Source organism: Micrasema longulum, unplaced genomic scaffold, assembly GCF_059751315.1.
Source record: "Micrasema longulum isolate JH-2025_06_02 unplaced genomic scaffold, ASM5975131v1 h1tg002908l, whole genome shotgun sequence".
NCBI lineage: Eukaryota > Metazoa > Arthropoda > Insecta > Trichoptera > Brachycentridae > Micrasema > Micrasema longulum.
In genome coordinates this window covers 146,167-162,678 of record NW_028280027.1, presented here as the reverse complement: position 1 = coordinate 162,678, position 16,512 = coordinate 146,167, and the positions used below count along the sequence as shown (strand labels likewise).

General features: G+C 36.6%; 1 protein-coding gene across 1 annotated transcript; it reads right to left on the bottom strand.

Moving 5' to 3' along the window:
- Positions 1-3,485: 3,485 nt before the first annotated feature.
- LOC148271377 (uncharacterized) lies at positions 3,486-15,142 on the bottom strand. The gene is made up of 3 exons (XM_088241457.1): positions 15,027-15,142; positions 12,342-13,163; positions 3,486-6,142 (listed from the first exon to the last, which is right to left on the bottom strand). The coding sequence occupies exons 2-3, from the start codon at positions 13,149-13,151 to the stop codon at positions 5,372-5,374; spliced, it is 1,581 nt and encodes a 526-aa protein (XP_088097583.1). The 5' UTR covers positions 13,152-13,163; positions 15,027-15,142; the 3' UTR covers positions 3,486-5,371.
- Positions 15,143-16,512: the final 1,370 nt, after the last annotated feature.

Here is a 16,512-nt window from a genome sequence, read left to right as displayed (position 1 = left end):
TGTTATTTTTTCAATTTCTATACTTCTACATGGACCGGGTGGATTTATCAACAATATTTTGAGTTTGTCCAAATTTTTTAATCAAAATTTAAAAAATCAAAAAAAAAATTGACAAACTCAAAATATTGTTTATAACAATATTGTAAGTCAGACATGATAAACGAGAGCCCTGTAAATGCCTAGACTTCCAAATTCCCTTATTTAAGGTATTCTCCATCCCTGTTGTAATTTGTTAATCTTAATGACTCCCGAGGGGGTGAAATCCAGTCTTTTGTCTACAAACATTTGTAAAAACTCAAATATTGTAATGAAACCAACTGGTCCAAGAAGAAGTTTAAAAATTGAATTGATTTCAGGCGTTGCCTAGTATGTGAAATAATGCAGTCAGATGAATCTCTTCGCAACAATAAAGGTTTCAGCTCTTTAACTTCACTAAAATCAACAAATGGAAGAATTGAAGAAATATGGATGTTCAAACATAGGCAAAATGGTGAATGTTACACAGTGTGTAAAGTGGCCACTTAAACCAGCCAATGTGGACTAACTGGTAAATGATTAATATGTATTTATAAATGTAAAATGTAATTATGTATAAACTATCAATGATGTGTATAAACTTAATGTATATGTATGTATAAAATATAATATTAATATGTATGTGCGAATAAATATGTATATTTGTGTGTGAATGTATGGTTATGAATGCATTACAAGTGCCCCGACTCAACACGCATTTTCTAGCGAGTCGGAGCAAGTTCACAGACATGGGTCGTTCCTGATTGTGTCGCTATAAACTGTGTCTCTGTCCTTAACAAATGTAAGTATAATGTAATTTATTAAAAAATAAAATAAATAAATGACAGGTCATAATAAGCCCTGTAAATGCCTAGACATCCATAATCCCTTATTTAAGTTATTCTCTATCCCTGTTGTAATTTGGGGTGAAATTCAGTCTTTTGTCTACAAACATTTGGACAAACTCAAATATTGTAATAAATAAATTAAATTAAATTAAATTCCATTTCGGATCTTGTTCAGGTCGGTCAGTACTTATCTGACTTTTTATAGATGTGTGTGTAATTTGGAGCACCTAGAGGCATTGACATAAAATACTCAGAGGAAATAACGGAATAAATCTGCCTTTAAAGTGGAGCCAGTAGTGTGCGCAAGTAGAACTACCTTTCCTACACAAAGTGTGTTAATATAGAATGATTCTCTAGGTAGATTCATGTCTCAAGTCATAATGAAAGTCCACTAAACTTAAATTATCTTATACACCATTGATACATATACTAAAGACATAGTACCAAAAAGTAATACGCAGTACATTCTACCAAGAATGTCTATAAACATACAATGGAGAAGATTGACGAAGAAGGCCAAGAGAGATCCAATATTGTCATTGTGAAATTCCACCAAGAAAATGTGATAAGACAACGAACGCAGCTATTTACGAGTCCTCCTCGGAAAGAAATCATTTTGTAGACTAATTCAATGTAAAATGTAAACTAAAAAATCTCATTATCGAAACTCCAGGCATGTCTGTCGCCCGCCAACTTCTGTGCGTCTTCTCGAGTCGACTGCCGACGAGCGGTGGACGTCTACGGTGACTCCTACTCGTTATCTAGCCGCTGCTCGCGAATGAGATGCGGACCACTTTTGAGGAGCGCATGGGAGTTAGCGTCCGACAGCGGAAGTTATTTGTAAACACCATATGCTCCAACTGGACGCGAATATGGAATGCATGTATGCGGATAATTTTAAAATTGACTCGTTTTAAAATGTACATAATTCTGTAAATAGGAATTAAGTTGTGGTGTCTCGACATATTGAGATCACAATTTTTTTTTACTAAGAAATTTGAAATACATAAAACATTTTGAGTATATGTGTCGCTGAAAAATAGATGAATCAGCCTTTTAATTGGGTAGCTAAGCTGTTCATTAAATGCCGGTGTTCACTCGAATGGCTAGTGGACGCTTAGCCAAAGCGTTATAAGCAACAATAACGAAAGGGCTGAACGTAGCTAGCATCATTAATTTTGATACAACAATAATAATTGTTTTATTAACAAATAAAAACAGGGATGGAAAATACCTTAAATAATGGAATATGGAAGTCTAGGCATTTACAGGGCTTATGATCTGTCATTGGCTGGTTTAAGTGGCCACTTTACCAACTGGTCCAAGAAGAAGTTTAAAAATTGAATTGATTTCAGGCGTTGCCTAGTGTGTGAAATAATTCAGTCAGATGAATCTCTTCACAACAATAAAGGTTTCAGCTCTTTAACTTCACTAAAATCAACAAATGGAAGAATTGAAGAAATATGGATGTTCAAACAGGCAAAATGGTGAATGTTACACAGTGTGTAAAGTGGCCATTTAAACCAGCCAATGACAGGTCATAAGCCCTGTAAATGCCTAGACTTCCATATTCCCTACTTTAAGGTATTCTCCATCCCTGTTGTAATTTGTAGACAATATTCATATTTTTCATTTTTTTATAAAACTATAGTCAACGATTTTAATAAAAATATCAATAAAAACACCTCAGTTAATATATTTTTTCGAAAAATAAGTAATATTAACGTTTTTATAATTTACCCAAATATTTAAATTTTGGTGACCATTTTCAATGAGTTGTAAATAACACACGCCTGTAAATGCCTAGACTTCCATATTCCCTTATATAAGGTATTCTCCATCCCTGTTGTAATTTGTAAATCTTAATGACTCCCGAGGGGGTGAAATCCAGTCTTTTGTCTACGAACATTTGGACAAACTCAAATATTGTGATTGTTATGTGAAGTTAGGTTTTAACTCGTTTTCCTAAATGTTGTCATTAAGAGGGTTTAATCAGTACACCGAAGGTATATTTGGTAAAAAACTAATACATTTTGAGTATTTCTACCAAGAATATTAACATACAATACACATTCAATATGCTACCACCGAGATCATTTAAATAACATACAAACATTTAATATTTTTATACCAAGAAAATCGAGGAACAGTACATTTTGGGTATTCCCACCAAGAAACATCAATACTGCGGTACATTTAGAATGCAATTCCACCAAGAACATGGAAATATAGTAAAGGTTTATATCAAACACACAAATAACATGAAGATATAGGTTGTAAAATTTTACATAGAAATATATTATTTTATAATTGTAAACATCGATCACATCAAAAGTAGTTTCAAGATTAGACATTTCTCAATAGAGATATACAATTTTCTATACAAAAATTAAACAAACAGACTGTGAGTGATAAGATCCAAGTTAGTTGACATATTTATATATATATTTTTAATATCAAAAACATTGTTCACTCAGCGGTATGATATTTTACATTTTAATTTATAGTTCAACATCGACCGGTTTCCAGGTTACATCCTCATCATCAGGACTTGAACTAACTTAGAATGAGGGAGTTCAGTGCTTAGGGAAATTGGATATAAAAATGTTTTCATACACGTGGTAAAAATTAGGGCATTTATTCATACAACAACTGTGAAACAACATTGCTTTTAACTCAGAGTAATAAAGCGTCAGCCTAAAGAGAAGCCCTATCACGATGTTTCATGGAACGCAAGCGATGTTGGTTAGCAACAAATTGGTGGCCATTTTGTTTTGTTTGACACATACGCATAACGGTTACATCGGATGCTTTTGTCGCTGTGCTTGGCTTTGTTTGTAAATAACTTAGACATTCATTCTCATTCTCAAGGCACTCTCTTAATACCCATCCACAATTCCTCTTTCTTCTCTGACTCATATAGTGTCCATGCGGCTCCACTGTGGAATCATCTCCCATCCACCATCAGAGATGTTACTACATTTTCTCTGTTTAAATCACGTCTGAAGAAACATCTCCTTTCTCTTCCTTAATCTCTCGTCCTTTCCTTTTTCCCATTGAGTAATAGTTTTGATTTAAGGTAATTTATAAACAAATACGTTTATTTCTATTTTTATATATCTTTAGCTTTTTAATCTTTTTTCAATTGAATATGTTCTGTAACTTGAATTATAAAAATAAAACTTTTATTTTATTAGTTGGTTGAAAGAAATTGCCATTTGGCAATAAACCCGCCAATGTACAAATAACATTATGTACAAAAAGTTAAATAAATAAATATTTACGTTATAATAAATAAAAATCCACTAAGCTAAATTGCAGTATGTTTGATTGCAGCAGTTGGAGCGTCAAAGCTGTTAAAGGAGTCAGTTTTCACAGGGAATTGATTCCAAATATTTTCCAATGATTAACATTGATTTTTGGCATTTATTGTACGGACACGTGTATTATGTTGCTTAAAAACTTTTCTTAATTCAACATATTTACTTCAGATACTATTTTTTCTCAATTTAGGGGATAAATTTGTGAATTAAAGTATGTTTGCTGTTGATAATGACAGTTGATTACGGGCAATATGTCGGGGCCGCACTAGGCTCCACATAAAGTTCGAGTCTTTATCGAGTAGAGGTCGATTCAAATTTTACTCAAAAATAGCAACGTTAGTCTTGAAATCGCATCTAAAATGACGTGTCCAAATTTCAGGCCGCTACGACTCGTCGTTTTGGAGATGAGACGGACAAACAAACAAACTCCACACAGGACTTTGGTTCCACGGAGCTGGGATTTATGTCTCAATCAATGCAACATAAGTATATTGTGTATGAAATGAATGAATAAATAAATAAAAAAATAAACTCACACACGTATTTTCAGTTTTATAAAATAAATATAGGCGAATTATAGAAAATAAATTGGAATAACCCTGCAATAATAAATAAACAAGTACATATTTAAAAGTAATTAAAATGCAAATTAATATCCATTTGGCTGTTCTCGACCTGAGTATGGCCCATTGTTTTGCTGCGAACTGTAGCTAACTTAATACCCAATAGTCATAGAATGGTTTTCCTACGTTTGAGCTCCTCTATAGCCTGGCGCATTATTACTCTAAAGTTTCAAACCACGAATTTTTTTACCGACCGATTTCAAAGCTACGCAAGCTTCTTTATCGGGGTATAATTAACAAATGAATGGTCGTAAGCCATGTAAATGCCTGGACTTCAATATTCACTTCTCAAAAATATTTTCCCCTTTCTGCTGCAACAAATATAAATCTGAATAACTCTTTAGGGAGGGCATCCAGCCTGTCTGCAAACATTTGGACATGCTCGAAAAATTGTTGAAATAGAATTCATTAGTTGATCATTTTCACACTAGAATATTTCATAGTCCTTGGACTGGTACCTGAAGCGTAAAACTGATCATCTTACCTTCGTGTAACAAAAATGTTCGATTAACATATTACAACAGAGATGAAGAACATTTTAGAGAAGGTAATATAGTATAGTTTAAAATATGTTCATATAGTAGTCTTCTCCGGGTGGAAGGACCAACGTGACATGTTTAGAAATGTGTTTGTAGAGATTGCTCCGGCGCACGCACGAGAACACGCATACTTTGCAAGAAAACCGCGGCCCGTCGGAGTGCGTACGCCGGTGCTTGCTCAAAGAGCTGGAATCCTTGGTGGCGTAGGGGCAAACGGTGCACGTGAAGGGCTTGGAGCCGGTGTGCACGCGCACGTGGGCCTCGAGGTCCCCGACGCGCTTGAACCGGCCGTCGCACTCGGGGCAGGCGTGCGGCTTGGCGTCCGAGTGCGCCTTCATGTGCGCGCTCAGGTAGCCCTTGTTCGTGCACGTGTAGCTGCAGTCGTGGCAGCTGTACGGCTTCACGGACGAGTGCGTGCGCACGTGCCGGCGCAGGTGCGCGCGCTGGGCGAACACCTGCCCGCACAGCGGGCAGTCGTACGGCTTCTCCCCCGAGTGGCAGCGCTTGTGCACGACCAGGTTCGCGGCGCTCGAGCTGTTGAAGTGGCACTCGTCGCACGCGTACGGCTTCTCGCCGGTGTGCGACCGCACGTGCCCCAGGAGCAGGTAGTTCTGCGCGAAGCGGCGATCGCAGTACGGACAGGCGTGCGGCTTCACGCGGTCGTGCGTAGAAAGGTGCCGCTTCAACGTGTAAGGGGATGACATCATTTTGCCGCAAACGTGGCACGAATAATTGGATGAGAAATTGGCACCGTTGGACTCGGACATGGCAATTATTTGGTGACAAATTAGTAGCTAAATCTAATATATCTTTCAAATTAATTCTTTTAGCAGTATAAAAAAATTTAAATTTGAATCACAGCCAGAGTGTCCATCGTTCCGCAGCAAATCTGAAACAAAAAATACATATTTTATTTATTAAATCCGCATCCACTTCGTAACACTGCTTTTTATTATGGAAATAAAAGACGAGTGATACTTTAATCCACAAATTTGAAATATCCAGTGACCGGTTTCGTCGCTTTCGCGACATCTTCGAGACTGGTATCTTGATTAAGAAATTCAATGTATTTATACAGAACAGAGGTAAGGATAGAAAATACAAAATTATATTAAAGTTAATTCATTCAACAATGTTTGAGTATGTCCAAATGCTTGCAGACTGGCTGGATTTTCTCCCTAGGGAGTTGATCATATTTAAATTTATTTCAACACAGAGGGAAAACGTTTTTGAGAAGGGAATATGGAAGTCTAGGCCTTTACAGGGCTTATGACCTGACATTGGCTGGTTTAAGTGGCCACTTTACACACTGTGTAACATTCACCATTCTGCCCATGTTTGAACATCACTGCACTGCATTGGTACGCCAAAGAGGAATGTAAAATGTTATTACTGCAAGAGCTTTCTCATTGTCGAGAGCCCAGAAATTGTTAGGAAGAATTTCATATCGAGTCTCTGTCCGTAGAATTTATCATTCTGTACTCTTCGATATTCCGAGCTCACAACTAATTGTTTGCGCTCAAACCGACAGTGGTACGTGAAAACCGGCACAGACAGAACCTTTAGGTGAGGGGGGCGCCTTTTCTTCTCAAGTCAAACAAACGGTGAACTTTTTTTAATCAAGCACTTTATCATTAACAAATTACAACAGGGATGGAGAATACCTTAAATAAGGGAATATGGAAGTCAAGACATTTACAGGGCTTATGACCTGTCATTGGCTGGTTTAAGTGGCCACTTGACACACTTTATTATTATTGTTATTATTATGGATAACTTATATAGCGCCATTTTTGTAATAAAATACCTCAAGGGCGCTTTACATGGTGATTATTTGTAACATTCACCATTTTGCCTATGTTTGAACATCCATATTTCTTCAATTCTTCCATCTGTTGATTTTAGCGAAGTTAAAGAGCTGAAACCTTTATTGTTGCGAAGAGATCCATCTGACTGAATTATTTCCCATACTAGGCAACGCCTGAAAACAATTTTTCAATTTTTAAACTTCTTCTTGGACCAGTTGGTTTCATTACAATATTTGAGTTTGTCCAAATGTTCGTAGACAAAAGACTGGATTTCACCCCCTCGGGGGTCATTAAGATTAACAAATTACAACAGGGATGGAGAATACCTTAAATAAGGGAATATGGAAGTCAAGGCATTTACAGGGCTTATGACCTGTCATTGGCTGTGCACACTGTGTAACATTCACCATTTTGCCTATGTTTGAACATCTATATTTCTTCAATTCTTCCATCTGTTGATTTTAGTGAAGTTAAAGAGTTAATGACCCCCGAGGAGGTGAAATCCAGCCTTTGTCTATGAACATTTGGACAAACTCAAATATTGTAAAGCACTCTATTATTTATTTTGACGGCTTACGCCTTTGACAAAGTGTAAAATTATATTGAAAAACAATTATAATGAAACAAAACACATGTACACAATATAAAAAAATAAGAATATAATAAAGAAAAATTAATAAGAAATTATTACAGAGGTATGCAGCAAATTAACAATAGTTTTATATTTTAAGTTCAAAAATCATTAATTAAATTACTCTTATTAAATGACCCTTTACTTATCTACTCTGTTGTGTCAATCGATGTTTCCGAGTGCACAATAAAATTTTAGAAAAATTAACAAATAATTTTATTTTTACCTTACATTTGTGTTATGGTTATATTCTTCGCGATCTGGCAATATTACTCGGTGACTTCAATATGCGCGCGGCGAAAGCGTGTCTAAGTGGGGGAATTATTGGACACAGTTCGATGTATTCAAATATGATTCTACGCTCCTTCCGGACTATTCTTAATTCTATGACGTACATACTTAATTTGGACTAAATACAATTATCGATATCAAGCATTCTATTGTGATCATTTAATATATATTTACGAGTTTGTACTCAAATCTAGCAATAGTAAAGCATATAAATTAATCGATGTTGGCTGTTGGCTTTCCAATGAAATAATAAAAAAATATTAAATAAATAGCCTTAATATGCAACAGATATTTTCAAAATAACACTTCTCTGGTACGAGTAATGCTTATAAACAAGCGAATTAAATCAGTCCCATCTTCCTCGTAATAACTAAGTTTGACTGGACGACAAATAATTTTGAAAAACGGAAAATAACCGACGCAGATTTCATTCCGATACTCTCCTAACAAAAACAATCAAATTGGTTCAGTTTGGAGCGCGAAAATGGGAGCGATTTTAGTTGGGCACACAGATTACCAATACTGATATAGTTACAACAGGTGGAAAACGATGTCCGAATACCCGCCATAATACCCAGACACCGCCTATATCTAACAGTTTTATTTTCTAATTAGCTGCGTGAATTATGCGTACATCAACTTGTTCAGTTAATGACAATATGCGACGGCGATTAGATTTACAAACCTTTCTCCGGTATAACGAGTGACGCTTAAAATGATTCAAGCGAAATCCTTTAATAATAAATTCGACGTATATTTAATAATATTTGGCTGAAGAACTTACGATAAATCGCCGGCATCAACACACAAGTCCCTTCGCCCCTAATACAAGAGGGAACGTGCCTTTTCTTACATCTTTTGATATAAATTCACCTTTTTACAAAACAAAATCCGTGAAAATTTTTGACGTTTAGGATAAAGAATATTGAGATATTTACATTCGAATGAAAATATTCGAACTCAGTCGATTATTCTATTTATTCGAAGGAAGGATCGAATGCAGACATTTTAATTATTTAGTTCAAAGTTCCAATGAATTCATTACTCTCGATAACTTATGCAGCGCCATATATGTAATATATTTTATTTATTCATACGAAGATATGCGTTACAAAAAAAAACGTCTTGGGCCCTGTGTTGAGTTGGGATACAACGTAATAGAAAATGGAAGCACGCATATATTAAAAAATACTACAAATAAGTATAAATAATTAGGTACATCCAGGTTGTTCTTTAAACCCTGTCACATCCAAAACCACGATGATCCGTATGGGCAAGAAGACATATTAGCATATTTAAATAAATATTTAGAAGAAAGAAAATTTAAAAAAAATTAATTATTTAAAAAAACAAATGGTTGCTTACTTCTGCGGGGGAGAAGTGAGGGTAGCGCGGCGCAGTATCAGGCTACCCCCCTCCTCGTTTCTTTCCTGTAGAAGTAAGCAACCATTTGCTTTTTTTTTTTTTAAATTTTATTCGTTCCAAAAAAATATTTTTATGTGCCAATATGTCTTCTTGCTCATACTGATCATCGTGGTTTCGGATATGACAGGGTTTAATGAACATCATCATCTTTTCCTTTTCGCACCTAATGGTGCATAGGGCACTGCATTGGTACACCAATCGCAGCGTATCTTGATCATTTTTGTCACATGAAGGTAAGATGATCAGTCTTTAGCTTCAGGTACCAGCCCAGGGATTATAAAATATTCTAGTGTGAAAACACCCTTTTAAATAAATATTTTATATCAAACATGTCGGGAATCGAACCCGAGACCTCTTGCATAGTAGGCATTCGCGCTGACCACTACACCACGAGGCAGACATCCTGAATGAACATCCTGTATATAAACATCTGTAAACAAATGTCGAGATATCTGCTTTTGGATTTTCTCTATCATAAGAGAGTTCTTCAGTTTATGTGGCCCCAAAATCATCGAGCCACTCTCGAGTCTACTTCGCACCAAGTAAAAAAATAAGTCCAGGAACCAATTTCCTCTGTAATGAGCCACTCAAATATGTAACCAAAGATGTAACTTACTAAGTGTATATTTCTATGGCCTGTGCTTCTTATTGGTAATAAACCTGTCGTGTTAAAATACTTCAACATTTAATGTGAGTAAATGAAATTCAATACCACGGTTAAGTTCAGCCAGAATTGTCAGCATTTATTTTATTGCATTTTCCTTTGTACAGTCAATTAAATAAATAATAAAACTTCAGACAAATATGTAAGTGAAATCTTTTTATTCAATACACGCAACCTCGAAAACAGTTTTCTACACTTCCATTATAATGTAAAATAAATTTACAGTGAAAATAATTCCTAACTTCAACAGTAAATATGCAGCATACATGCGCTCTGCAGCTCCAAGACAAAATGATTTCAAGATTCTATCTGAAAACGATTATTTAAAAATTTTAAGCTTTTGAAAGTCATTTTTTGTCAAATGTAAATGGGGCTAGATTTCTCTTCATCCTTGCACTTTGTAGCTACAGGATATTGTGTAATATAGCTCGTATTTATTATTAAAATTTAAATTAACGTTATTGAAAATGAAGAACCAACCCAACCGCATATGCGCTCAGTGTTTGTAATTATTGTATTTTTTCCCAAAAATGACGCCATGGAAAAAAATGGTTCTATAAAACTATGCGAAAATTCCCTTTCGTCATAACTCTAAACACTTGAGGTGATTTTCACAAAAATGGCGCTATATAAATTATCCAAACCGAGGGTATTAGAAGCAAGGGTGTTTTTACGCTAGAATATTTTCATAGTCTCTAGACTGGTACCTGAAGCGTAAGACAGATCACGTGACAAAAATGATAAAAATACGCTGCAATTGGTGTACCGATGCAGTGCCCTATGCACCATTAGGTGCAGAAAGGGAATGATGATGATGATTAGAAGCAAACGTATAAATCTTCATTGAAGGAGTTACTGAGATATTAGCGAAAAACATTTTTAAAAAAGGATTGTGAGATTTCTAATAATTTGGCTTCACTTACTCAATGGAGAATGCGAAGTTTGCGGTGTCAAGTAGTATAATTGAAATCTGTTTTTGCAAGATTTAGAGACGGTTTCAAATTACGCTATTATTTAGGTAAGTAGGTTTTTACGTACAGTTTATTTTGGCATCAATAACTCATTTTCCGTTTTGGTGGAGATTTCTCGAGCAAGTAGAAGAATTTGTGTATCTGGGAAGCATGTTTTCAAGAGATGGAAGAGTAGAAAAAGATGTTGAAAGAAGAGTGAATGCGGGCAACAAAATGAACGGAGCACTAAGCACAGTAATTTCTAATAAAAATATGTCAATCGAAGCTAAACTGGCAGTGCACAACGGAGTTTTAGTACCAACACTTATGTATGGAAGTGAAACATGGAACTGGCAGAGGAAGGATGAAAGCCTAGTGAACGCGGTTGAAATGCGATCTCTTAGACGAATGTGTGGGAAATCAGTGTATGACAGGGTTACGAATGATGAAATCAGGCGAGAGTGTAAATCTGAGTCAAGTATAATTGATAGGATTAAGAAAGGGTCTCTGAGATGGTTTGGTCACGTAGAACGAATGGACGACGAAAGAATGGTAAAACAAAAATATATGGCGAAAATAAACGGCAACGTGAGACGAGGACGACCAAGGAAGACGTGGCATGATCAGATAAACCAAAATCTTAAGTCTGGTCATGTCAAAAGCAGACAGAACCGAAGGGCATGTATGAATGTGGAAGAGGCTACGATTGTATACCAGGATAGACGTGTGTGGCGGTCCATTCTTTCTGCCTACCCCTACGGAGAAATGGCGTGATGGTAGTAGTAGTAGTAGTGGGGGAGATTTCTAAGTTTGCTTCCAATATCCTCATGTCTAGAAACCCTTACTGGCTAATACCGACGGTAGGTACAATCCCGGGCAAAACTAGACCTCAAGAATAGTACCTAGGCTCTCTCCACTCGATTTCTTCACCTAAGACTTTCTGGTTGCTTTATTTGCCGGGACACAGAGATAAATCACTCGGTATAATAAATATTTCATGCCAACTATGCTGGGAATCCAAACGGAGACCCCTTTCGTGGTATGCGAACGCGCTTACTACTAGACTGCGAGGCAGTCGACTTTACACAGAACGACAATAATTCTCAGAAATGTTTTTCCCTCTCCGACGCAAAAAATAAGATGCTTATACCTCCCTAGAGAGGAAATCCAGCATGTCTACAAACATGACATTCTCAAAACACTGAAAAAAAAAACACATATTTATGGTTCTTCAGATTCTTTGGAGTTTGTCGTTTCTTTATCTTTTTTGATGTATTTGTGAATCAGTTTATGTTTTCTCAGACTGCTGGGACGATACGTAGTGTAACTACACTCGTCACATCTGTGCGTGTTGTCTCTCGTGTGCATCTTGCGATGTTTATTGAGCGTACTCGCATCCCTACAGATGTAATTACAGCCATCGCAGCTAAATGGTTTCTCCCCACTGTGGATTCTCATGTGAACTATTAGATTCGCCGCCTGAGTAAACCGGCCGCGGCACAAGGCACACTCGAACTTTTTAACCGCCAAATGCGCCCTTCTTTTGTGAAGCGTGAGGTAGCTTTGGTTCGTGCACGAATAACTGCATTCATCGCACGAAATCGGTTTGGTCGTGGTGTGAAGTTTTTCGTGCCTTTTAAGGTGGCCCCTTCTCGAGAAGGTCTGCCCGCATTCGTCGCAGGCGTATGGTTTCTCTCCCGAGTGGCCGCGCTGGTGCAGTTTCATGTTGCTGGAGCTGGAGCAAGTGTAATCGCAGGAGCTGCAGGCGAACGGTTTCTCGCCAGTGTGGACTCTCTTGTGCCGTTCTAAATCATTGGACTGGGTGAATCGGTGACCGCACTCCTCGCACTTGTATGGTTTTATCCCCCCGTGCGTCCATTTGTGCCGCCGCAGAGCGAATGGAGAGGAAAAGAGCTTCAAACAATCAGCACATTCGAGTTTTTTAATCTCTTCGTCTTCTTCGTCGATTTCCACGTCGAACGTCGCTTCCTTCACTTTCTTCTTGGAGGCGCAGGGAAACTTCTTACGCGGCATTCCGAATGCAATCTTAAACCAAAACCAATTGTTTATTTTATTAGAGAACAATGACATATAACTGGACAGAAAAGATATATATAGAGGCATGTTCGCCAAAACAATATCATAAGTGACAAAAACAATATTTTATGAGGAGAATAAAACATTGTTTTGTCCCAGGACGCGACCATTATTTACGTGTGAATTGAAATTTTTAGGACATAAGAGGCAGGCTATCTCCGAGGTACAATGATTACCCAACCACCACGCGCGGCCGCATTGTCCTCACGTGAACATGCACGGACAGTAGCTTGTGACAATAGCAACTTCCAATACATCTTGGTATACAATTAATAATATTTTTCTTGAATTCGCTCGTTACAAACGCCGTCGTGCGTTCATTTTCGCAGCGTTCACGTGTGAACTGCGGTAATTTTCGTATTGTCCCAGCGTTCTGTTCCGCGTGGTCGAGCCTGTAAATGGAGCTGTGACAAGACAATTGTCATATTTATTGTATTGTCCACATGTTACGGCCCTTTAAGGAATAAACTTTGAGATTCAAATTTTGTTTCAAACATTTATTTATTGAAATCTACAAGTACAAAAAATAAGTACTTTAGCGGACTTATTGCTCAAACAACAGACTGGTAAAAATAAGAGTTGGTATCAAAAGATATATACTTGAAAAAAACCTAATTAATTCAAAATAATAGCTGTTTAATGTATGCCCAAACGTTTGTAGACAGGCTGGATTTACTTCTTGGGGAGTTATTTAGATCTAAATTTGTTGCAACAGAGAGGGAAAACATTTTTGAGAAGGGAATATGGAAGTCTGGGCATTTACAGGGCTTATGACCTGTCATTGGCTGGTTTAAGTGGCCACTTTACTCACTGTGCAAAATTCACCATTCTGCCTATGTTTAAACATCCACATTTCAACTCTTCCATCTTTTGACTTTTGTGAAGTAAAAGAGCCGAAACCTTTATCATGTGGGTGAGATTCATCCGGCTGAACCAATTTACCTACTAGGCAACGCCTGTAAACAATTTGCAAACATTTGGACCTGCTCAAAACAAAATTAGCTAACTGGTGAAAGAAGAAGTATAAAAATTGGTAAATTGATTCAGCCGGATGAATCTCACCCACGTGATAAAGGTTTCGGCTCTTTTACCTCACAAAAGTCAACAGATGGAAGAGTTGAGGAAATGTGGATGTTTAAACATAGGCAGAATGGGGAATGTTACACAGTGTGTAAAGTGGCCACTTAAACCAGCCACTGAAAGGTCATAAGCCCTGTAAACTACATATTACCTTCTCAAAAATGTTTCCCCTCTCTGTTGCAACAAATTTAGATATAAATAACCCCCTAAGAAGGAAATCCAGCCAGTCTGCAAACGTTTGGACATGTTCAAAGCATTGTTGGACTAAATAAATTGTTTAAATAAAAGCATTCGATAATACTAAAAATTCATTGCCATATATTATACGTCAATGTAGCCAATGTTTGTTGAATCATTTTGTAATGTGCACTTGAGGTATTTTATTACGAAAATTGCAATAAAGAATAAAATATCTACTAATTTAGCTTTTGACAGCTTTAAAAACATCTCGCCGATTGGCGATTATCAATATACTGCCAACACTGAACTTTATTCATCTGTCAAAATAAAATGAATTTTATCAAACTTTCGAGAGAAATAAGTTAAGCTTCTTGTTAATATCAAATTAAAGGGATCACACAAAACCGACGTTTGTCTCCTAATATTTTTTTTATTTCAACACGAATTTGACGGAAATGTCAGATATAGATTGTGAGATGAATTTTATATGAAATTACTATTATACGAGTCGGAACTGGGTATCTGAAGTGGATATTATATGAAATGGCTTACTTTTGGAACGTTTTATGATATATTTGTTAATTTTATAACAAGGAGCAGGTAGAAAATGACAGTTTATTTTGGGAACCAAACGTCAACGAAGAATATTTATGCGCGTATTCGAATACAATAATCGAATAGCTTGTTTATGTTGTTATGTTATTAGTAGCTGTATTTATTATTCGGATAATGAAAATATGTTCGACTACGTTACATGTGCACAATACAATAGATGATTGTCTTTGCTACATATTACAGTTTTATACTCTAAGAGTTTTAATTAATTAGGTTTTTTTTCACGTTGGTTAGTATCTTTTGATAAATATTTCCGTTTATAGTATTATTTTTCAACCAATTATTCATTTGACCTGTATGTTTTCCGATTGGCTGGAAGATATTGCTGTAAGCAATAAGTCCGCCACGGAAACAAACAAACCATCACGCCGTTTCCCCGTAATGGTAGGCAGAGAGGATAGAATGCAACATTACTCTATCTTTGCAAACAGATCTCGCTTCCTCTTCATTCACACATCTTCTCATGCACGCGCGCCGATTATTCCGACTTTTAACATCTCCATCTTCAGGTGTTTGTTGGATTTGGTCATGCCATGTCTTTGGTCTTCCCCTATTTCTGCATCCATCAACATTCGCATCGCAAATACTTTTAGCCGTTCTTTCGCTGTCCATTCGCTCTACATGCCAACGCAGAGCTCCTTTCTTGATTTTGTCGATAATACTTATCTCAGCCTTACATAATGTACGGATCTCAATATTTGTACATCTATCGTACATAGCTTTACCACACATCCGCCTAAGAAATCGCATTTCGAAAGCAGGGTTGGGACCAGGATTCCACTGTGAACTGCTCATTTTGTCTCTTGCGACAGACATATTGCTTAAAATTAGTTTGTTTGTTGTATTGTTTGTAAAAATTGCTAAAAACATGAAAAAACAATTAGCTCATGCTCGAAACGCGGGCGAAAGAACAGCCTCTGACGAAAGTTGGAGAGCTACCAACTGCTAACTGGCGTCTGGGGAACTACGTAGAAACTTTGCTGTTTGCGCGTGTGACGCGTGAAATTGTTCCTCGGAATATTATATTACATTATTTATATTTTTAATATTCTGGAGAATATACCTGTATTATCGAGAGTGTGTGAGACAATTATATATTAGGATTACTCTTTTGCTACGTACTACGCAATATGCGACACATTGTACGTAAACTTTTTATTGTATCGGTGATTTATCTCCGATTTTCGATAAAATGCTTTTTCTGTTCCCAGTAAGCATTAGTTATGTCATACAAAATATTTTCAGCGATACGTAAATGTGTAACGGAGGAATACTGAAAATCTTAAAGCATAATTTTTTATATTTGTGGAGATATTAAAGTTATTATATGCAATGTGTACTGGCTACACATTACCGGGAAGGGAAAGTTAATTAGAATTTTGATGATGGCAAATAACCAAAGTGTATTTGATGGTTGAATGAA